General features: G+C 39.3%; 2 protein-coding genes across 3 annotated transcripts in view; one reads left to right on the top strand and one right to left on the bottom strand.

The window, feature by feature from the left end:
* Positions 1-431: 431 nt before the first annotated feature.
* The window catches only part of LOC306880127 (uncharacterized protein), a 49632-nt gene continuing 26554 nt past the window's right edge, over positions 432-23509 (bottom strand). The window contains exons 2-6 of one of the 2 annotated variants that reach the window (XM_079433447.1): positions 3386-3478; positions 2840-2920; positions 2469-2732; positions 1934-2191; positions 432-998 (exon numbers count right to left, since the gene is read on the bottom strand). In XM_079433447.1, the coding sequence (XP_079289573.1) occupies positions 605-998; positions 1934-2191; positions 2469-2590 (774 nt within the window). In that variant the 5' untranslated portion in view covers positions 2591-2732; positions 2840-2920; positions 3386-3478 and the 3' untranslated portion in view covers positions 432-604. The remainder of the gene's footprint in view (positions 999-1933; positions 2192-2468; positions 2733-2839; positions 2921-3385; positions 3479-23509) is intronic. The other variant, XM_079433448.1, reaches the window with a different exon arrangement.
* Positions 4093-6744, top strand: LOC306880125 (uncharacterized protein). Its single transcript, XM_079433445.1, has 4 exons — positions 4093-4287; positions 4825-5019; positions 5106-5176; positions 5311-6744. Exons 2-4 carry the CDS (start codon positions 4825-4827, stop codon positions 6275-6277), a joined length of 1233 nt encoding a protein of 410 aa, XP_079289571.1. The 5' UTR covers positions 4093-4287; the 3' UTR covers positions 6278-6744.

A 23509-nucleotide genomic window follows, 5' to 3' on the forward strand; every position in this document is an offset into this window, starting at 1 on the left:
CTTCTGCACCGCATACGTAACGCACACAGACCGCATACACACTGCAAACGGAGCATGTGTGAAACAGGTGTAAACCAGGGGTTATATACTGCACTACAGGCTACAGCGCCAACTGAGGAGGGAGAGCAGGGGCTCTGGAGGAGGGTGTGGAGCAGGCAAAAGGCAGGGACTAGGAGAAGGTGATGGTGGAGAAAACAGGGCAAAAGGGACTGCTACGGGTGGGGGAAAAGAAAAAAATGTGAAAAAGAAGGGGGAAAGGGAAAAATGAGGAAAAAATGAAGGGGAAAGTGAATAAATGAAGGAAACAATTTGAAAATTAGCTGGGAAAATTAAATTGAAAGTTTTTCACATTTTTACTTATTTTAACTAACGAAATGACAAAAGTCATAATTTCTATCTATTTTACCTAAAAAATAAAACATACAAAACTTACTTCTGCAAATACGGTTTATTCCAAAGCTCAAATATGACATATATGCAATAATAACAACAATAATAAAACAAGGAAATATATAAACAAAAAAACTAAAATGACATTATATGCTTACTACCCAGTAGGTTTTATTTTTTAAAAAAAGATTAAATCTTTATGTAATAAACAAATCTAAATAATTACATATATAACTAGAATGTACTGAAGAAAATGTGAGTGGCCAGGCCAGGTATGCCAACCAGGAAAGTGCTGAGCCCTAGGCCAGAAAACATGTTTGTGTGCTGCATGAGTGTCAGATGGAGATGAGCCTCCTAGCCCACTGTCTGTGTGTACAACTGAAGATGCTGCAGTTCCAGTTCGCGCATATTTTCGTTGCCGAATAACTGCCTCACGCTCCTGATTTTCAGGCTCCTGGAATTCAATGGGAACATGCTGATGTTCAACTGGTGCAGATGGGAGCACTTTAGGCTTCGGCAGTGGCTCATTCGCCAAACCAATCTGCTGGGGGAGCTCCACTCCTTGCAACAAGCTGTCCCGGTCAGTTCTTTTCTGTCGGTCTAAAAGCCTGGGAAAGAAAAATAAGCATTTTCAGCTTAAAGAGAGCACGACTGATTTTAAAATGACAACTTTCCCCTACAGTACACTCACATGAATCATTATTTAATACACAGCTAATTTTAACTGATTGATTGTTTAAATAAACACTGTGAACTAAACCATTCTAAACAAAATGTAAACTACATCACTAAGGGGACACTTTACATTTAACAATATTATTGATCAGACTGCACTAACACTATTGGATGAGAACTGAACTAATCTGGGGGCGAGCTGCTTCGTAGTCGATGTTAACGAATTTTATAATTGATCATCTTTGCACAGTTATTGAATGAATTTAAATAGACACTGAACTGTCTATTTTATAAAGTGCTATAATAATAAAGATGACTTGACCAAGGTCTAAAATAAATGATGACTATGTAACAGAAAATATACATCCAGACAGTTTTCATCAAATAAATCCTGAATGGGACAGTGTTTAACACCCTTCAGTGATGACCAGCTAGATGTATATTATTGATTGTGATTGCTGAGTTGCAACATTACAAGGTCTGTCTTTCCCCAATATTGACTGTAGATTATAGCAACAATGAATAACAGACGCTCATCTGTCTGGGTATTACAGGGTTTGAATGAAAAGAGAGAATCCATGGTGTGATTCAAGAGACATGAAACAGTGCTGGCTTCAGATAACCATACGAGTAGCCTGTTACACAGCACTGCTTCTGATGACGGCCATTACTGTGGAAAACCAACTTAGAAAATGTCACAACTGACCAACCAGAATCAAGAACTGAGAGTGTAATATTAAGCAATAAAGTATTCCAACCATTAACATTTCTATAAAGCTGCTGTGAAACAATGTATACATTTAATATGTGTAATATACAAATAAATTTGGAATTAGAATAGCTCATCCAGTATCAAGAACCAACTCACCAAGATGACACTGTAGTGTTGTTGATCGTAACTAGCACCAAGTTGGTCTTGTCCAACACTTCTCTGCAATCTTCAAGCAGCTGCTTAATGTGACTATACGTCATCATAATGGCCTGAGGAATTGGAAAGATTTTGCCCTTGTTGTCTTTAGGCCTGTTTCTGGCTTCCCTGAATTCCTTCAAAAGCTTGAGTGCGATGCATTCTGAAATCCTGTTGACATCAGGTCTCTGAGCAGCCTGGCCATGGGTCATGAACAGTCTGTGAATAAAAGGATGCATTGATTGCATCATGTATGATGTTATTATTCCACGGTTCATTGTAGCTTTGTAAACAGACTAATTATGTTTTTGAATTTAATGCAGATGAAAATGAGGCAATGTGGAATACTTTATGACGGCACACACTGTAAAGAAGTTATTAGATCACATGACTCTTCACAATTCTCTTTTTTATCATTACAGAGGAATTCAATTATTACACAGGCAGCATGAAACAAGACTCAAGTTTAACACAGGTGCACTATAATTTAACTCACCTCTCAGCCGCTTGCTGACCAGGGGCTGAGCCACTACGTTTCAGAGAAGCTCTCCAGGGACCTGGCAAGACATTTTTCTTGCACTTAAGGGAATACTTGGACGGGGACCTGATCAATGGCATGCAGACACGAATACAACCTCAAGATCTCTGCTATCTCGTTGGTTGACAAAGCAGCGATAGTGCGGTTGAGGCTGATGAGGTACCCTGCCAGGTTATCCACTGCCTCCCATCCAGGAACACCCCTTGAATCACATCTACTGTCCTAAAAATGGAAACAAAAAACAAAATCCTGCATTACAAAATAGTCCATATTTTATATACCATTCTTAACAAATTACAAGCATCAGCATGAAGTATTAGAAACTTGACCGGAGCAGATGTGCTGGGCCCAGCACAGGGAATGTCTTCAATGTCAGGACTGTAAGAGCCACCACTTGGAAGACTGGTTTCCTAGATTATTTTTAAACATTTGTAAGAGAAGAACACAATTGGGTAACAAAACTGACTGTTCAAAAAGTTTACTTGTTTTAATAAGTGGTCACACTTTACGAAAAGGTTGTGTAGTTAAGGATGGTCAATGCATTAACTAATATGACCTAACCATGAGCAATACATTTACAATATTTGCTCATCTCCGTTTACATTAGTTAATAAAAATATATAATTTTTTTTGTCAATGTTAGTTCAGGTTAATTTAAATTAGCATTTTCAAGTTTAAACATGCATTAGTAAATGCTGAGATTAGATTCTTTATTAGTTCATATTAACAGATGTGGTTAGCTAATGATAAACTTAAACCTTGTAAAGCATCACCTAATAATCTTTTAATTAACTGAAAAATGTAATTAATTGCTAATGTAAACTAACATTCCTACGCAATTTTAAATTAAGAATAATCAAGAAAACTGACATTACCAGAGATGAGATCAATGAATCATCATGACTGCTGGAACTGTTAATCAGTGGTCGCCAACCCGTCGATCGCGATCTTTATCACTGTCCCGGTAGCTCCCGAAAATAAAAAAACTTTTTCAGTTTTTCAAGCATCTGTATTTCTTAATCCAACTGCTTTATTTATTTTCAATGAAGTGACCAATCAGATAAAAGAAGAGCGCCCGTAAATTAACTGTCGCAAACGTCAATATGGATCTCCATGGTGATAGCTCGTGGCCGCGAGGTAACAGTCAAACTAGAATGGCGGAGGCTCCACGAAAGAAGGCAAAAACATACAAATTTTATCCAGAATGGGAACAGGAATTTCTGTTTACCTTGGTAAAAGATAAGTGTGTATGTATGTTGTGCCACCAAAAACAAGCATTATGTAAAAGAGGGAATCTGGAGCGGCACCACAATACCAACCACCCGAAATTTAAAGACTGCTAAGTTACCCGCAAAAGAGCGCGATTCGTGCACGGAAAGTTGACGAGCTGAGATCTGAGTTGAAGGCTCAGCAATCACTTTTTACAAAATCTTCTGATCAAAATAAGGCTGCTACTGAACCATCGTTTCGTGTAAGTCACTTTCTGGCTAAAACAAAAAGCCTTTTACGGACGGCGAATGGGCTCTATGCGCGTCACAATTCCGGATTGGCTTATACCGGCTGACAAACTTCCGGTTACACTGACCGCGAAATTCTAGCTTTCTTGACCGACAGCTGGTAAACATGGCTCATTTTTACACTCGCTGTCTTCAAGACCTACCTCGTCTGAATATCAATGATGTGGACCGACTTGTCAAGAAGTCATGCCCCACTCCCTCCAGCAAACGGGAAAAGGGATTTAAGATGTATATAGCCAGCTACATCGATAACTACGAGGGTAAGTCGTTACGTTTAAATGTTATTGTAGCAGCTACCGTTAGCGTTAACTGAATGATTAGATGGCTGACGTTAAAGTTAGTTGTTTTGTTCGACTATGACTGACAGACTTGTCAGCTAACTTTCGATTGTGAGTTTGTGTGTTTTATTTTATAGAGATACTGTCAAGATACTGTGTAAAAATGTAACGTTACAGTCTCAAATTGTGTCTTCGTCATCCTTCCTCACAGTGTCAGTGAAAGACAAGGTGACCGGAGAGGTCAGCGTGAGGGCAGTCTGTCATAGATCCATGAAGAAAAGTGAAAAGCCACACGACTTGAGAGTAGGGTTGTTGTTAGGGAAATGGTTAGGGAAGCTGATAAATTGCTTGTCCGCTTAATAAAAGTAACATTATCTAAGCAAAGTAGGCCTGTATTATATTGTTACAAATTAATACATTTTCATATTTTGTCTGTGAGCCTCAGAATACAGCATTATTTTTCTTGTTAATGCTTTATCTGCCAAGCAATATCTCATCTAAGCTTCTATTTCTCCCTAGATGATGTTAAAGCACTCAAAACCTGTTGCTTTGGTGAGCAGCCATTGTTCCTGTGTGGCGGGCTGTGCCTTATGTAATCATTTGGTTGCACTACTTTATCAGACTGCCCACTATTCGCAGCTAAACATTCCTGCTGTTCCCCCGGTGCACAGCTGCACAGACACAGAGCAGATCTGGCATAAACCAAGGACCCTGGTAAGTCATGTAACATGTGAACTGTACTATTACTGTGCATATATTTAGCTATTGTGATGCCATGTTGAATGTGACTCTGATGTTAGGGTGTTAGGCCAGGCCCAGTTGGAGAAATGGAGTTTCGAAAACCCAGAAATTCAACAACAGACTGTGTAAGGTGAGATTCTTTACTTTGTATCTCGGTGTGGTTTTTGCATGTAACCCATTTTATGTATGTTGTGGCAGAAATTTGGTGTAGTGATTTTTTTATTTAATCCTTTTTTTTTTTTTTTTACTGGTAATATTTTTCAGAAGTTCTCTCTACAAGGCACTGGATGGGGAACTGCCAGATCTTGCCATGTTGAGAGTATCAGAGGTGTACAATGACTTTCCCCCTTCACTTGCACCCTTGGTAACAACAATGGGTATGTCAGCTGATGTCCCGTTAGTCCAGTCTGCTTTTGGAGCTGTCCAGGCAGGGAGCGTTCTGTCATTTCAGCATAAACCACCAGCACTGAGGGAAGTCATCAACATCCCATCTGCCCCTTCCTCACCCTCCCTTCCCATCCACAGCTACAGGCTCGAACCACCATCCTGTGCCTATGTTCTATCAGAGCAGGAACATCTACACCTGAAGTCTCTGGAGGTGTCATTCAACATGGCCCACAGGATAGAAGCTGCAACACAAGTGCAGAGTTCGTGCCAGGAGTGGCATCGTTTGAGAAAGATGAGAGTGACATCTACTCGTTTCCACGAGGTATGCCATGTTCGTGGACATACATCTGCAGAGAATCTGGCTGAGAGAATTCTCAGGGGGACTGGCCAGACCACACACATGAGGAGAGGTATTGAAATGGAGCCACTCGCTGTTAAAGAGTACTGCACTCTTAAAAACGTGAACTGTTCGCCCTGTGGGTTCATTGTACATCCTGATGCTCCATGGCTAGGTAGCTCTCCTGATGGAGTCATCTTTGATCCATCTGGGAACCCACCATTTGGTCTCCTTGAGGTCAAATGCCCCAATATCCAGAGCTATGTGGACTGCCCCTATCTAAAAATGTCTGGTGGTGCTTTGAAACTCAGGAGGCAGCACAAGTACTACTGGCAAGTTCAAGGTCAGATGCTCTTGACAGGGCTAGAGTGGTGTGATTTTGTTGTTTGCGCTCAGGAAGACATGTTAGTTGAGCGAATTTATAAAGATATTGATGTAATGCACACCATTAGAGACAGAGCAGACCATTTTTTCTTTTACCACTACGTACAGAAGTGTTTGCAGTAAGTCACTCCAATGGCCTTGGGCATAGTACCTTTCAATAAATTTAATCAGTTTCAATCGGTTCATTAATCAGTTTCAATCAGTTCAGTGAGTTCAGATGTTATTGTTAATTTTTGCAAATCTATACAATATCTGAACTGATCTGTTGTTTATGTTAGCAAGTCTATACAAAATGGAAATTGTTACTTTGTATACAGAATGCATACTGTTACACTGTATACTGCTGCTGTTCACAGATATTTTTATACTGTTACATAACTGTCAATGTAAACTAGCATACAATAGTACAGCTTTTCCCAAAGTGCCCATGGACCATCAAGTTACTGTTGATGTGCTCTGAAAGGGATTTTGTGTACTTATTTATTTATTTATTTGCTTTAATAATTGTGAAGGAATGTTGTAGGTAACTGTCATAATAAATGTAATTCATAAATATAACTTATGACTCAACATTTTAATAAATAGAAAAGACACTTAAAAATACTGTATCTTAGTCATGTCTTTCACCATTGTAAATAAAGATTTGAGCAGGTGGCAGAAGATTGACAGAATTAGAACTGTGTTGCTATTGCAGGTTTAACTATGGCTGCTCTAACAAAGGAAGGAGGTCAAAAGTTGGATTGTAAAAAAAAATTTTTTAATGAACCAACTGGTCAAGAAGAATGTTAATTATCAGGTATCAGTAATGAAAGAATGTTGGTACGAACTATTTGTGGTTAGTCAAAAGGCAAGCAAAAAAACATCAGGCAATCATAGTAAGAAAATTAGACAGTTTGCAGAAAATATTTACAATATTTCAAACCATGCCTTGACAAGTGGTCCAATCTGATAGTTAACAGAATTATATGTTGCAAGACAAAAAAGATCCCAGAAACAAAAGCAACAAGCAAAAAATCTATTAGCCAATCATAGTAAGAAAATTAGAGTTTCCAGACCATATTTACAACAGTATATTTACAACATTTCAATGTGCCAAATAAAGACTTTAAAAGACTTAGTACACAGACAAGAATGATGCTGTGTAGACTCACTGAGCCCATGCCTTGACAAGTGGTCCATTCTGATAGTTAATGAGAAGACATGACACTGCAAACAGTTGGTTAATGCTACCAGAAATGGACAAGGGGATGACTGCGTCAAACAACTTATGTTCCTTCACCCGCCGGATCAGGCGTTCAACATGCACCCTGAGCCTGGCCACAGACTGAGTGTGTCTCACCACTCCGGCAGACATTTGTGTGCCCTTGGTCACAAAAGCAGGCCTATGGATTTTGCATGGTACCAGGTTATCAATTAAGAAGCCCTTGTCCACCATTATGGCCATGTCAGGGGTAAGGACGTCGATGATCCCTGATTGCTTGAACAGCTCCCGGTCACTGATTGACCCTGCATACAGTCCAGAGACAAAAGTTACTGCACCATGAGGTGCCATTCCTATCAAAGCCTTGAAGGTGCAGTGAGACTTGTAGTTGGAAAAGACCTCACTCTGTAGTAGTAGAGACGAAGGCGTTTGGCAGCGGAGCTCGGTACAGTCCAGGATGACCTGGGTGTCTCGGAAATTCTCAAATTCCTCTGGCAGGTAGGCTCGTACTCTCTCTTTCGGCAACCAAATTTGCACAGAACCTAAAAGAAAATAGAGGAAGTTCGCCCAAGTGGTTATGATGCGGCTCACTGTAGTCTGATGGACATGAAAGCGATGAGCCAGGTCTTTCTGCTTGAGGCCCAAAGCAAGGTGCATCATGAAGAGGAAGAATTCATCGATTGCAGGAAGAGCCCGAGTCTTCACATATAGCCCAGTCTCCCTGGTGACTTTGGAGCTGGTGACGCGAATCATCCTGTGTGTTGAAGGTTCAATCTGTTCCCAGAAGGCCATCATGTGTTTATAGGTTACAAATCTGAAAAAAAAAAGAAAAAAAAAGTTTCCTTTAAAACATTTAAGGCATAACACATGGTACTGTAATTAGGTAATTACTACAGTCTTAAACTGATTCTCAGATAACGAAACTACACTGACTTAGCCCCAACCACCCCTCCTGCTCCCCCTCCCACACAAGCCACATACATACCTCCTGCCCACACCACTTTATCACCTTTACACTTTTGCCCACCCATTCCCACCCCTGCCCTTCACCAAACACCCCCCCCCCCCCTCCCACAACTGCATTCTACATAATTTTTTTGTGTTAATTGCTTACATAACATATGATAATCACAAAATGGTTTTACCTTGTGTAAAAGCGAATATCCTCATCAGACCCCGCGAACCTCTGGAGGCCAAAGCGGCTATTCACCATGGCCTGCTCCAGTTGTTTCCGCAGATCTTCTATCTCTCTCTTCAACTCCTCATTTTCACATAGTGATAAGTCTAGAGCTGCAGGCTCCGGAACTGAACAATAATCGTGTTCGACTGTATGTCCACGATCAATTTCCATTTCGTTTTCCTCCATATCTGATTCCGGTAGCGGTGGTCGCTCTTGTCGTTCCCAAACACTTAACCTCGGCGGCTGCATTTGGCGTTCACGGTTCCACTCAAATACTGAAGGGACAGCACCTTTTTTCAGACGCCTCCTACTTGTTCCTTCCACAAAATCATCTGGTTTGAAATGTACACTGCATACCTTTGTGTGTTTCGTGATTTGGAAGTTGATCCTTCTAATGTTTACAATCCATTTTTTCCTGATCTCTTCCTTCACCGGGAAGGAATGAAAACTAGCACAGGAGTTGTAGCGTGAAGACACAGAGCACAGCGGCACACTACAGTGCTCCGAGGCTGCCTTCATTTGCTTTTGACGTCGGAAAAACGTATTTTCCATGGTTATGGAGAAGATATAATATAATATAATAATAATAATAATATATACATATATATAAACTCGATTTAAAACTGTATAAAACTACGGCGTTATATTTGTTGTTTTAGTGAGGGGGCGTGACTCTCCCACAGCTGATGGTTTCTTAGTTACCATACAAACCGGAAGCGCCCTTGCCGGTATAACGTATGAGCGGAAATACATCAGAATTCTCGTTGCTTAGAGCCCATTATTCAAGGAAGCCATGGCCATTACTGCGGAGACTATTTTCAAGGATTTCAAAAACAAAGACGATATAAAAGCCTCACTCCGTGCTGTACCTCTCGGCCCTGCATCAGTGGCAAGGAGGGTCGAGTCACTGTCAGAGGACGTGGATCGACAGGTGTTAAAGGACTTGTTAAAGGACTTGTCACTCTGTGAATATTTTTCACTGCAGTTCGACGAATCTCTGGATGCAGTGGACACAGCTCAGCTTGTTGTTTTTGTTAGAATGGCTTTCCAGGATTCTACAACAAAAGAGGACTTCCTCACTCTTTTGCACTTAAAGGAGAGAACGCGAGGTGAGGATATTTACAATGAGTTTAAAAAATATGTAAGAGAAAATGATATCCCCATTCATAAACTGGTAGCAATTACCACCGACGGAGCACCGGCGATGCGTGGCGTGCGCTTTGGTTTTATAGCACTGTGCCGTAATGACCCGTATTTTACTGCGGTCAGGCCAGCCGCCAAGTGGAAAAACTCGGTCAATCTAGCCGCCACGTTATTTCTACGGTCGCGCATAAACTGCTTATTACGGTAAACCAGTCAGAGAACTGATGTGATTGCAAGCGCTCTTCTGGCAAACGCGATTTTTTTCCCAACACACAGTCCGTGACTGTCTGATGATGTTGAATACCAAAATAAAAGCCCTCCAATACTCATATTACAAAATAAGAGCAAGAATATACGGTTTCTGCGTCTCTACATTCAAAAAGCTATAAAAAGAAAAGTTCTAGATTGCACAGACCAGTTCCACCTCAGACTGAGAGGACACCTTCCCGCAGTGTCAGATGAATCGTTTCAGGACTGGCTGATGTGGAATTACAAAATAAGAGCCTCCCAAATCTCATATACATGTTGTTTTGTGTCTACTTTCAAAAAGCTATAAAAAGAAAAGTTCTAGATTGCACAGACCAGTTCCACCTCAGATTGAGAGGACACCTTCCCACAGTGTGAGATGCATCGTTTCAGGACTGGCTGATGTGGAATTACAAAATAAGAGCCTCCCAAATCTCATATACATTTTGTTTTGTGTCTACTTTCAAAAAGCTATAAAAAAAAAAGTTCTAGATTGCACAGACCAGTTCCACCTCAGACAGAGAGTACACCTTCCCACAGTGTGAGATGCATCGTTTCAGGACTGGCTGATGTGTAATTACAAAATAAGAGCCTCCCAAATCTCATATACATTTTGTTTTGTGTCTACTTTCAAAAAGCTATAAAAAAAAAAGTTCTAGATTGCACAGACCAGTTCCACCTCAGACAGAGAGTACACCTTCCCACAGTGTGAGATGCATCGTTTCAGGACTGGCTGATGTGGAATTACAAAATAAGAGCCTCCCAAATCTCATATACATTTTGTTTTGTGTCTACTTTCAAAAAGCTATAAAAAGAAAAGTTCTAGATTGCACAGACCAGTTCCACCTCAGATTGAGAGGACACCTTCCCACAGTGTGAGATGCATCGTTTCAGGACTGGCTGATGTGGAATTACAAAATAAGAGCCTCCCAAATCTCATATACATGTTGTTTTGTGTCTACTTTCAAAAAGCTATAAAAAAAAAAGTTCTAGATTGCACAGACCAGTTCCACCTCAGACAGAGAGTACACCTTCCCACAGTGTGAGATGCATCGTTTCAGGACTGGCTGATGTGTAATTACAAAATAAGAGCCTCCCAAATCTCATATACATTTTGTTTTGTGTCTACTTTCAAAAAGCTATAAAAAAAAAAGTTCTAGATTGCACAGACCAGTTCCACCTCAGACAGAGAGTACACCTTCCCACAGTGTGAGATGCATCGTTTCAGGACTGGCTGATGTGGAATTACAAAATAAGAGCCTCCCAAATCTCATATACATGTTGTTTTGTGTTTACTTTCAAAAATAAATAAAAAGAAACGTTCTAGATTGCACAGACCAGTTCCACCTCAGACTGAGAGGACACCTTCCCACAGTGTCAGATGCATCGTTTCAAGACTGTCTGATGTGTAATTACAAAATAAGAGCCCCCACAACTTTCAAATAAGTGTTGTTTTGTGTCTACTTTCAAAAGCAATAAAAAGAAAAGTTCTAGATTGCACAGACCAGTTCCACCTCAGACTGAGAGTACACCTTCCCACAGTGTGAGATGCATCGTTTCAGGACTGGCTGATGTGGAATTACAAAATAAGAGCCTCCCAAATCTCATATACATGTTGTTTTGTGTTTACTTTCAAAAATAAATAAAAAGAAAAGTTCTAGATTGCACAGACCAGTTCCACCTCAGACTGAGAGGACACCTTCCCACAGTGTCAGATGCATCGTTTCAAGACTGTCTGATGTGTAATTACAAAATAAGAGCCCCCACAACTTTCAAATAAGTGTTGTTTTGTGTCTACTTTCAAAAGCAATAAAAAGAAAAGTTCTAGATTGCACAGACCAGTTCCACCTCAGACTGAGAGTACACCTTCCCACAGTGTGAGATGCATCGTTTCAGGACTGGCTGATGTGGAATTACAAAATAAGAGCCTCCCAAATCTCATATACATGTTGTTTTGTGTTTACTTTCAAAAATAAATAAAAAGAAAAGTTCTAGATTGCACAGACCAGTTCCACCTCAGACTGAGAGGACACCTTCCCACAGTGTCAGATGCATCGTTTCAAGACTGTCTGATGTGTAATTACAAAATAAGAGCCCCTACAACTTTCAAATACGTGTTGTTTTGTGTCTACTTTCAAAAAGCTATAAAAAGAAAAGTTCTAGATTGCACAGACCAGTTCCACCTCAGATTGAGAGGACACCTTCCCACAGTGTGAGATGCATCGTTTCAGGACTGGCTGATGTGTAATTACAAAATAAGAGCCTCCCAAATCTCATATACATGTTGTTTTGTGTCTACTTTCAAAAAGCTATAAAAAGAAAAGTTCTAGATTGCACAGACCAGTTCCACCTCAGACTGAGAGTACACCTTCCCACAGTGTCAGATGCATCGTTTCAGGACTGGCTGATGTGTAATTACAAAATAAGAGCCCCACAACTTTCAAATAAGTGTTGTTTTGTGTCTACTTTCAAAAAGCAATAAAAAGAAAAGTTCTAGATTGCACAGGCCAGTTCCACCTCAGACTGAGAGTACACCTTCCCGCAGTGTCAGATGCATCGTTTCAAGACTGTCTGATGTGTAATTACAAAATAAGAGCCCCCACAACTTTCAAATAAGTGTTGTTTTGTGTCTACTTTCAAAAAGCAATAAAAAGAAAAGTTCTAGATTGCACAGACCAGTTCCACCTCAGATTGAGAGGACACCTTCCCACAGTGTGAGATGCATCGTTTCAGGACTGGCTGATGTGGAATTACAAAATAAGAGCCTCCCAAATCTCATTTACATGTTGTTTTGTGTCTACTTTCAAAAAGCTATAAAAAGAAAAGTTCTAGATTGCACAGACCAGTTCCACCTCAGACTGAGAGGACACCTTCCCACAGTGTCAGATGCATCGTTTCAGGACTGGCTGATGTGTAATTACAAAATAAGAGCCCCACAACTTTCAAATAAGTGTTGTTTTGTGTCTACTTTCAAAAAGCAATAAAAAGAAAAGTTCTAGATTGCACAGGCCAGTTCCACCTCAGACTGAGAGTACACCTTCCCGCAGTGTCAGATGCATCGTTTCAAGACTGTCTGATGTGTAATTACAAAATAAGAGCCTCCCAAATCTCATTTACATGTTGTTTTGTGTCTACTTTCAAAAAGCTATAAAAAGAAAAGTTCTAGATTGCACAGACCAGTTCCACCTCAGACTGAGAGGACACCTTCCCACAGTGTCAAATGAATCGTTTCAGGACTGTCTGATGTGGAATTACAAAATAAGAGCCTCCCAAATCTCATTTACATGTTGTTTTGTGTCTACTTTCAAAAAGCTATAAAAAGAAAAGTTCTAGATTGCACAGACCAGTTCCACCTCAGACTGAGAGGACACCTTCCCACAGTGTCAAATGAATCGTTTCAGGACTGTCTGATGTGTAATTACAAAATAAGAGCCTCCCAAATCTCATATACATGTTGTTTTGTGTCTACTTTCAAAAAGCTATAAAAAAAAAAGTTCTAGATTGCACAGACCAGTTCCACCTCAGACAGAGAGTACACCTTCCCACAGTGTGAGATGCATCGTTTCAGGACTGGCTGATGTGTAATTACAAAATAAGAGCCTCCCAAATCTCATATACATTTTGTTTTGTGTCTACTTTCAAAAAGCTATAAAAAAAAAAGTTCTAGATTGCACAGACCAGTTCCACCTCAGACAGAGAGTACACCTTCCCACAGTGTGAGATGCATCGTTTCAGGACTGGCTGATGTGGAATTACAAAATAAGAGCCTCCCAAATCTCATATACATGTTGTTTTGTGTCTACTTTCAAAAAGCTATAAAAAGAAAAGTTCTAGATTGCACAGACCAGTTCCACCTCAGATTGAGAGGACACCTTCCCACAGTGTGAGATGCATCGTTTCAGGACTGGCTGATGTGGAATTACAAAATAAGAGCCTCCCAAATCTCATATACATGTTGTTTTGTGTCTACTTTCAAAAAGCTATAAAAAAAAAAGTTCTAGATTGCACAGACCAGTTCCACCTCAGACAGAGAGTACACCTTCCCACAGTGTGAGATGCATCGTTTCAGGACTGGCTGATGTGTAATTACAAAATAAGAGCCTCCCAAATCTCATATACATTTTGTTTTGTGTCTACTTTCAAAAAGCTATAAAAAAAAAAGTTCTAGATTGCACAGACCAGTTCCACCTCAGACAGAGAGTACACCTTCCCACAGTGTGAGATGCATCGTTTCAGGACTGGCTGATGTGGAATTACAAAATAAGAGCCTCCCAAATCTCATATACATGTTGTTTTGTGTTTACTTTCAAAAATAAATAAAAAGAAACGTTCTAGATTGCACAGACCAGTTCCACCTCAGACTGAGAGGACACCTTCCCACAGTGTCAGATGCATCGTTTCAAGACTGTCTGATGTGTAATTACAAAATAAGAGCCCCCACAACTTTCAAATAAGTGTTGTTTTGTGTCTACTTTCAAGAGCAATAAAAAGAAAAGTTCTAGATTGCACAGACCAGTTCCACCTCAGACTGAGAGTACACCTTCCCACAGTGTGAGATGCATCGTTTCAGGACTGGCTGATGTGGAATTACAAAATAAGAGCCTCCCAAATCTCATATACATGTTGTTTTGTGTTTACTTTCAAAAATAAATAAAAAGAAAAGTTCTAGATTGCACAGACCAGTTCCACCTCAGACTGAGAGGACACCTTCCCACAGTGTCAGATGCATCGTTTCAAGACTGTCTGATGTGTAATTACAAAATAAGAGCCCCTACAACTTTCAAATACGTGTTGTTTTGTGTCTACTTTCAAAAAGCTATAAAAAGAAAAGTTCTAGATTGCACAGACCAGTTCCACCTCAGATTGAGAGGACACCTTCCCACAGTGTGAGATGCATCGTTTCAGGACTGGCTGATGTGTAATTACAAAATAAGAGCCTCCCAAATCTCATATACATGTTGTTTTGTGTCTACTTTCAAAAAGCTATAAAAAGAAAAGTTCTAGATTGCACAGACCAGTTCCACCTCAGACTGAGAGTACACCTTCCCACAGTGTCAGATGCATCGTTTCAGGACTGGCTGATGTGTAATTACAAAATAAGAGCCCCACAACTTTCAAATAAGTGTTGTTTTGTGTCTACTTTCAAAAAGCAATAAAAAGAAAAGTTCTAGATTGCACAGGCCAGTTCCACCTCAGACTGAGAGTACACCTTCCCGCAGTGTCAGATGCATCGTTTCAAGACTGTCTGATGTGTAATTACAAAATAAGAGCCCCCACAACTTTCAAATAAGTGTTGTTTTGTGTCTACTTTCAAAAAGCAATAAAAAGAAAAGTTCTAGATTGCACAGACCAGTTCCACCTCAGATTGAGAGGACACCTTCCCACAGTGTCAAATGAATCGTTTCAGGACTGTCTGATGTGTAATTACAAAATAAGAGCCTCCCAAATCTCATATACATGTTGTTTTGTGTCTACTTTCAAAAAGCTATAAAAAAAAAAGTTCTAGATTGCACAGACCAGTTCCACCTCAGACAGAGAGTACACCTTCCCACAGTGTGAGATGCATCGTTTCAGGACTGGCTGATGTGTAATTACAAAATAAGAGCCTCCCAAATCTCATATACATTTTGTTTTGTGTCTACTTTCAAAAAGCTATAAAAAAAAAAGTTCTAGATTGCACAGACCAGTTCCACCTCAGACAGAGAGTACACCTTCCCACAGTGTGAGATGCATCGTTTCAGGACTGGCTGATGTGTAATTACAAAATAAGAGCCTCCCAAATCTCATATACATTTTGTTTTGTGTCTACTTTCAAGAAGCTATAAAAAAAAAAAGTTCTAGATTGCACAGACCAGTTCCACCTCAGACAGAGAGTACACCTTCCCACAGTGTGAGATGCATCGTTTCAGGACTGGCTGATGTGGAATTACAAAATAAGAGCCTCCCAAATCTCATATACATGTTGTTTTGTGTTGACTTTCAAAAATAAATAAAAAGAAAAGTTCTAGATTGCACAGACCAGTTCCACCTCAGACTGAGAGGACACCTTCCCACAGTGTCAGATGCATCGTTTCAGGACTGGCTGATGTGGAATTACAAAATAAGAGCCTCCCAAATCTCATTTACATGTTGTTTTGTGTCTACTTTCAAAAATATATAAAAAGAAAAGTTCTAGATTGCACAGACCAGTTCCACCTCAGATTGAGAGGACACCTTCCCACAGTGTGAGATGCATCGTTTCAGGACTGGCTGATGTGGAATTACAAAATAAGAGCCTCCCAAATCTCATTTACATGTTGTTTTGTGTCTACTTTCAAAAAGCTATAAAAAGAAAAGTTCTAGATTGCACAGACCAGTTCCACCTCAGACTGAGAGGACACCTTCCCACAGTGTCAAATGAATCGTTTCAGGACTGTCTGATGTGTAATTACAAAATAAGAGCCCCCACAACTTTCAAATAAGTGTTGTTTTGTGTCTACTTTCAAAAAGCAATAAAAAGAAAAGTTCTAGATTGCACAGACCAGTTCCACCTCAGATTGAGAGGACACCTTCCCACAGTGTCAGATGCATCGTTTCAGGACTGGCTGATGTGTAATTACAAAATAAGAGCCCCACAACTTTCAAATAAGTGTTGTTTTGTGTCTACTTTCAAAAAGCAATAAAAAGAAAAGTTCTAGATTGCACAGGCCAGTTCCACCTCAGACTGAGAGTACACCTTCCCGCAGTGTCAGATGCATCGTTTCAAGACTGTCTGATGTGTAATTACAAAATAAGAGCCCCCACAACTTTCAAATAAGTGTTGTTTTGTGTCTACTTTCAAAAAGCAATAAAAAGAAAAGTTCTAGATTGCACAGACTAGTTCCACCTCAGATTGAGAGGACACCTTCCCACAGTGTGAGATGCATCGTTTCAGGACTGGCTGATGTGGAATTACAAAATAAGAGCCTCCCAAATCTCATTTACATGTTGTTTTGTGTCTACTTTCAAAAAGCTATAAAAAGAAAAGTTCTAGATTGCACAGACCAGTTCCACCTCAGACTGAGAGGACACCTTCCCACAGTGTCAAATGAATCGTTTCAGGACTGTCTGATGTGGAATTACAAAATAAGAGCCTCCCAAATCTCATATACATTTTGTTTTGTGTCTACTTTCAAAAAGCTATAAAAAGAAAAGTTCTAGATTGCACAGACCAGTTCCACCTCAGACAGAGAGTACACCTTCCCACAGTGTCAGATACATTGTTTCTGGACTGTCTGATGTGTAATTCCCAAATAAGAGCCCCTACAACTTTCAAATACGTGTTGTTTTGTGTCTACTTTCAAAAAGCTATAAAAAGAAAAGTTCTAGATGGCACAGACCAGTTCCACCTCAAACTGAGAGTACTCCTTCCCACAGTGTCAGATGCATCGTTTCAGGACTGGCTGATGTGTAATTACAAAATAAGAGCCCCACAACTTTCAAATAAGTGTTGTTTTGTGTCTACTTTCAAAAAGCAATAAAAAGAAAAGTTCTAGATTGCACAGGCCAGTTCCACCTCAGACTGAGAGTACACCTTCCCGCAGTGTCAGATGCATCGTTTCAAGACTGTCTGATGTGTAATTACAAAATAAGAGCCCCCACAACTTTCAAATAAGTGTTGTTTTGTGTCTACTTTCAAAAAGCAATAAAAAGAAAAGTTCTAGATTGCACAGACCAGTTCCACCTCAGATTGAGAGGACACCTTCCCACAGTGTGAGATGCATCGTTTCAGGACTGGCTGATGTGGAATTACAAAATAAGAGCCTCCCAAATCTCATTTACATGTTGTTTTGTGTCTACTTTCAAAAAGCTATAAAAAGAAAAGTTCTAGATTGCACAGACCAGTTCCACCTCAGACTGAGAGGACACCTTCCCACAGTGTCAAATGAATCGTTTCAGGACTGTCTGATGTGGAATTACAAAATAAGAGCCTCCCAAATCTCATATACATTTTGTTTTGTGTCTACTTTCAAAAAGCTATAAAAAGAAAAGTTCTAGATTGCACAGACCAGTTCCACCTCAGACAGAGAGTACACCTTCCCACAGTGTCAGATACATTGTTTCTGGACTGTCTGATGTGTAATTCCCAAATAAGAGCCCCTACAACTTTCAAATACGTGTTGTTTTGTGTCTACTTTCAAAAAGCTATAAAAAGAAAAGTTCTAGATGGCACAGACCAGTTCCACCTCAAACTGAGAGTACTCCTTCCCACAGTGTCAGATGCATCGTTTCAGGACTGGCTGATGTGGAATTACAAAATAAGAGCCCCCCCAAAACTCACAATGTTGTGTCTCTACATTCATAAAGCTTACACACCTCCACTTCCCCCTCCCCCAACACACAAAGAGGAAAAAAACATAAATATGCAGTTTTAACCAGACATTCAGTTAATCATTAATATAATATCCATAGTTTTTACAGTCCAGTCCCCACTCAGATTGATAGTACATTTTGTCAAAATGTCACACATTCCATGTTACAAAAATCCCATTTTTCATTAGAAAACAAACATTCTTTGAAGACTTCAGTCCGTGTTTTCTTTTAATAAAAGTAGTTACCCATTTTTCTGTTTCAGACACAATAATGCCTAAGGCAGAAGAGATGACAGAAGTTGCACAATAATGCAAACATCTTTCTTGATCTGAAGTTGTACAGTTAGTTGCACTCAGATGTGAACAATGGCCAGAAGAGACCTCCATTTCTATTCCTTTGTGCGTGTGACTGTCCATCGAGCATTTTTTGGACACAGAAATATTTTTGGTGGACATTAATTTGTGCAATACAAATGTCATTGAGATATGTAACTTCTAGATGTAAATACAGTTATATCTTTTGCATCACATGTAATACTGCTGTTATTATCACGTTCAGTTCATATGCCCATTGGAAGCTCTCTTTTCTCTTCTGTCTGACTTGTACTCACAAAACATCAAATATGTTAAACATATATTTGCAACCTTGACCATGCCTCATAACTGTGAAGCCACAAATATGTGCTGTGTACAAATCTCTGGTGCTGTCCATAGTGCTTAAGTAACCAGTTGTTTTGTCAGCTCACCTTTGTGATTCTATTTTCTTTGTTTGTGGCTGTCGTTTTTGTGTAGGGTAATAAAGTAGGCCTGTAAATTACATAACGTAGAGCCTAAGTGTATTGAGAATACAGAATACAGTTTTTTTTATACCATTACCCAACAAAAGTCAACAAATACTCTAACATTCTGATGATTTAAAATTAAATAATAATAACAATAATAAATAAAAACATAACATTTTTGGTTTTCTGAACCAGTTTCTGAACCATTTTTTGGTATTAACATCGGTTTCATATATGACCTCCTACCTTGTAATTCCAATATATACAGGTGCTGGTCATAAAATTAGAATATCATGAAAAAGTTGATTTATTTCAGTAATACCATTCAAAAAGTGAAACTTGTATATTAGATTCATTCATTACACACAGACTGATATATTTCAAATGTTTATTTCCTTTAATTTTGACGATTATAACTGACAACTAATGAAAGTCCCAAATTCAGTATCTCAGAAAATTAGAATATCAATTAAGACCAATGCAAAAAAAAATATTTTTAGAAATGTTGGCCAACTGAAAAGTATGAACATGAAAAGTATGAGCATGTACAGCACTCAATATTTAGTTGGGGCTCCTTTGGCCTGGATTACTGCAGCAATGCGGCATGGCATGGAGTCGATCAGTCTGTGGCACTGCTCAGGTGTTATGAGAGCCCATGTTGCTCTGATAGTGGCCTTCAGCTCTTCTGAATTGTTGGGTCTGGCATATTGCATCTTCCTCTTCACAATACCCCATAGGTTTTCTATGGGGTTAAGGTCAGGCGAGTTTGCTGGCCAATCAAGAACAGGGATACCATGGTCCTTAAACCAGGTACTGGTAGCTTTGGCAGTGTGTGCAGGTGCCAAGTCCTGTTGGAAAATGAAATCTGCATCTCCATAAAGTTGGTCAGCAGCAGGAAGCATGAAGTGCTCTAAAACTTCCTGGTAGACGGCTGCGTTGACCTTGGACCTCAGAAAACACAATGGCCCAACACCAGCAGATGACATGGCACCCCAAACCATCAATGACTGTGGAAACTTTACACTGGACCTCAAGCAACGTGGATTATGTGCCTCTCCTCTCTTCCTCCAGACTCTGGGACCTTGATTTCCAAAGGAAATGCAAAATTTACTTTAATCAGAGAACATAACTTTGGACCACTCAGCAGCAGTCCAGTCAAGACGCTTCTGACGCTGTCTCTTGTTCAAGAGTGGCTTGACACAAGGAATGCGACAGCTGAAACCCATGTCTTGCATACGTCTGTGCGTGGTGGTTCTTGAAGCACTGACTCCAGCTGCAGTCCACTCTTTGTGAATCTCCCCCACATTTTTGAATGTTTTTTTTTCTTCACAATCCTCTCCAGGGTGCGGTTATTCTTATTGCTTGTACACTTTTTTCTACCACATCTTGTCCTTCCCTTTGCCCCTCTATTAATATGCTTGGACACAGAGCTCTGTGCACAGCCAGCCTCTTTAGCAATGACCTTTTGTGTCTTGCCCTCCTTGTGCAAGGTGTCAATGGTCATCTTTTGGACAACTGTCAAGTCAGCAGTCTTCCCCATGATTGTGTAGCCTACAGAACTAGACTGAGAGACCATTTTCAGGCTGTGTCCAAATTCAGGGTCTGCATCCTTCGGAGTACTCATTTGAAGGATGTTACGTCACAGCGCCGCGACGAAGGCTGTCCAAATTCGTAGGATCCTTCAAATGCGGCCCACAAATACGTCCTCCTTTTCCCCGAATTGGAAGGATGGGTGTGGTGGATCCTTTCCCGTCCTACCTATCCCATAATTCTTTTCGGCAGAGCGTAATGGCGGACGAAGCGAGCGGTAGCGGAGTGGGAGAGGAGTTTCTCTGACAAAACAAGCTAAAGTTTATGCTTCGGCTCAATGAATTTGTAGGAGAAATTAGTAGAATACTTAAAAACAAATAAAACTAGGCTATAATGGCTTACCTGGATGTGACTGTCTTGTAGTCTGATATAAAAAACTCTCCGACAACGAGCAAAGAAAGTATTTAATTTATTTAATTGCTTTATTTCTTCCAAAAGAATTAAAATGAGGAGAATAACTCTTTGTTTGTCCATTTTCCCGCTTCTTGCTTGGCGCTGTCACGGTTGCTAGGCGACAGGATATGAGCAACGGGTAAGGGAGGGAACTGAAAGAAGGGTAGGCTGTCCAAATTCACAAACACCGACTTCCGGGTTTTGCGGACGTCGGAGGATCCCTCCTCCTTCAACCGGGTAGGAAGGATTCTAAGGAGGATGCAGACCCTGAATTTGGACACAGCCAAAGGCTTTTGCAGGTGTTTTGAGTTCATTAGCTGATTAGAGTGTGGCACCAGGGGTCTTCAATATTGAACATTTTCACAATATTCTAATTTTCTGAGATACTGAATTTGGGACTTTCATTAGTGGTCAGTTATAATCGTCAAAATTAAAGGAAATAAACATTTGAAATATATCAGTCTGTGTGTAATGAATGAATCTAATAAACAAGATTCACTTTTTGAATGGTATTACTGAAATAAATCTACTTTTTCATGATATTCTAATTTTATGACCAGCACCTGTATATACATACATAAAATATTATATGTTTATAATTATATGTATATGTATATAATATACGTATATAATATACTGTATGTATATAATATACGTATATAATATATGTATATTCATAAATAAATAAATATTTATATATAAACATGAAATATTGGGTTGCTTACAACCAAAAACTACTGGTGGAGAGTTAAATACATGTGCCCGTGGTGCATTATTTTCTTGCACCGTAGGGTGGCAGTGGAACCGGGTCTTGTGGCCGTCGTCGCTATACAGCTGGGAGACCGGGGATGAAAGTAACACTTTTTGTTTGAGCATCAGTAACTCAGTGGTTGTTTGTGCTCGATCTCTCAAACTTTGATATATGGTAGCCACATTTGTCTACTACAAGTACAACTCATTTGGACGTGTACTGCATAATCACAGATTGTGTGAGTTAATGTCAAATACAAAGAGTTCCGTTGTTAGAAACTTCCCCACTACTGGTGTGAGTTGTAACACAGGCTGGGGTAGATTTAACAGTGTTAAGTTATTTGCTGAAATAAGATCCACACTTACAATTTATTTATTTTATTTTTTTATTAGTAGGAGTGCAAAACATACAACATATGGTGAACACAACACACAAAAAAAATAATACAATAAAACAGCAATGACAATAACAGTGATGAAAGCAAACAGTCATGACAATCTGAATAATAGTAGTAGTATTTAAGTAATATTAACATGCATAAAAATAATAATAATAATTATTATAATACTAAAGATGGTGATGATAACAATATTCTGTGATGACGGCAACAGTAATATCAATAAAGATAAAAGTAATAATAATAGTAACATTTATTTATTTTATTTTATTATTTTTCTTTTTCCTTCCTTCTCTCCTCCCATTCACGGTGAGATAACTATATGTATATATGTCTAAGCTGAGGTGGTGCATTAAAAGAAGGGGTGTGGTACATTAAAATCAGCATGCGGTGCATTAAAAACGTATGGTATATGTTGGGGGCAAATCTGATTTAGTTATATTTATATATTTTAAGTATATTTAGTGTTATGATCTTCATTACACCGTTACCGTCCTTATAAAAAAACATCATTCCATCAACAGCTCAATGTTTCTAAGATATTAATAATAATAATAATAATAAATAATAGTAGTAATGAAAACAGTCGTAGTATTACTAAAACCTTGTATAAACATGTATAATAATATGCCGGTAAATAAATAATCAGAATCAGCGTGTCACATTTGTAAAAGTTGAAAGAGGTCTGATCTGGAGTGTTGTGGTTCCGAAGTATTGTAAGCAGGTGAAAAATATTCTAGTGAGATGTATTCTGTGAGCCAATTTTTCCAATGTGCTATGTGAATAGTGTTTCGGGATTTCCAGTTCAAGAAGATAGTTTTCTTGGCGATGGCTAAAGCTACAAGGAGTGTCCTTCTGTTTGTTATTTCCTGATTGAGAGTTGATAAATCACCCAGTAGACAGAGTATAATGGGGATAATGGGATGCGGCAGCCCAGGAGGCAAGATAGGGATTCAGTGACATCTTTCCAAAAGCGTTTAATGGGTGGGCAATGCCATGTGGCGTGGATATATGTCACACTTACAATTTATGCAAAAACTTGATTGACGAACAAAGAATAATCAGTTTTAAATCAAGTGAATCATTTAAAGTGACAAAAACATTATACTGTATTCCTTTTGGGAATTAAAATTTAGCACAAAAACAAACTGGGTGTGTTTGTGTGAGTGTGTGTGTGTGTGTGTGCTGTATTCAGTCACTAGCTGTGGTGCCATCTACTTACTTTTATGTGAATTTAGGAATATCACAAAAAAAAAAAAAAAAAATGCTGGATGGAAATGTCGATATGTGCATAAATTATAAATGTGACCCCCCCCCCAAAAAAAACTATTGTGCTCATTTG

This window comes from Barbus barbus (assembly GCF_936440315.1).
Source record: "Barbus barbus genome assembly, chromosome: 14".
NCBI classification, from domain to species: Eukaryota; Metazoa; Chordata; class Actinopteri; order Cypriniformes; family Cyprinidae; genus Barbus; species Barbus barbus.

Bases quoted from the DNA above. Each gene is read 5' to 3' on its own strand.
- LOC306880125 (XM_079433445.1), top strand. From the start codon at position 4,825: ATGATGTTAAAGCACTCAAAACCTGTTGCTTTGGTGAGCAGCCATTGT. The intron at 5,020-5,105 runs GTAAGTCATGTA...CTCTGATGTTAG, and splicing joins GGCATAAACCAAGGACCCTG to GGTGTTAGGCCAGGCCCAGT. The intron at 5,177-5,310 runs GTGAGATTCTTT...AATATTTTTCAG, and splicing joins TCAACAACAGACTGTGTAAG to AAGTTCTCTCTACAAGGCAC.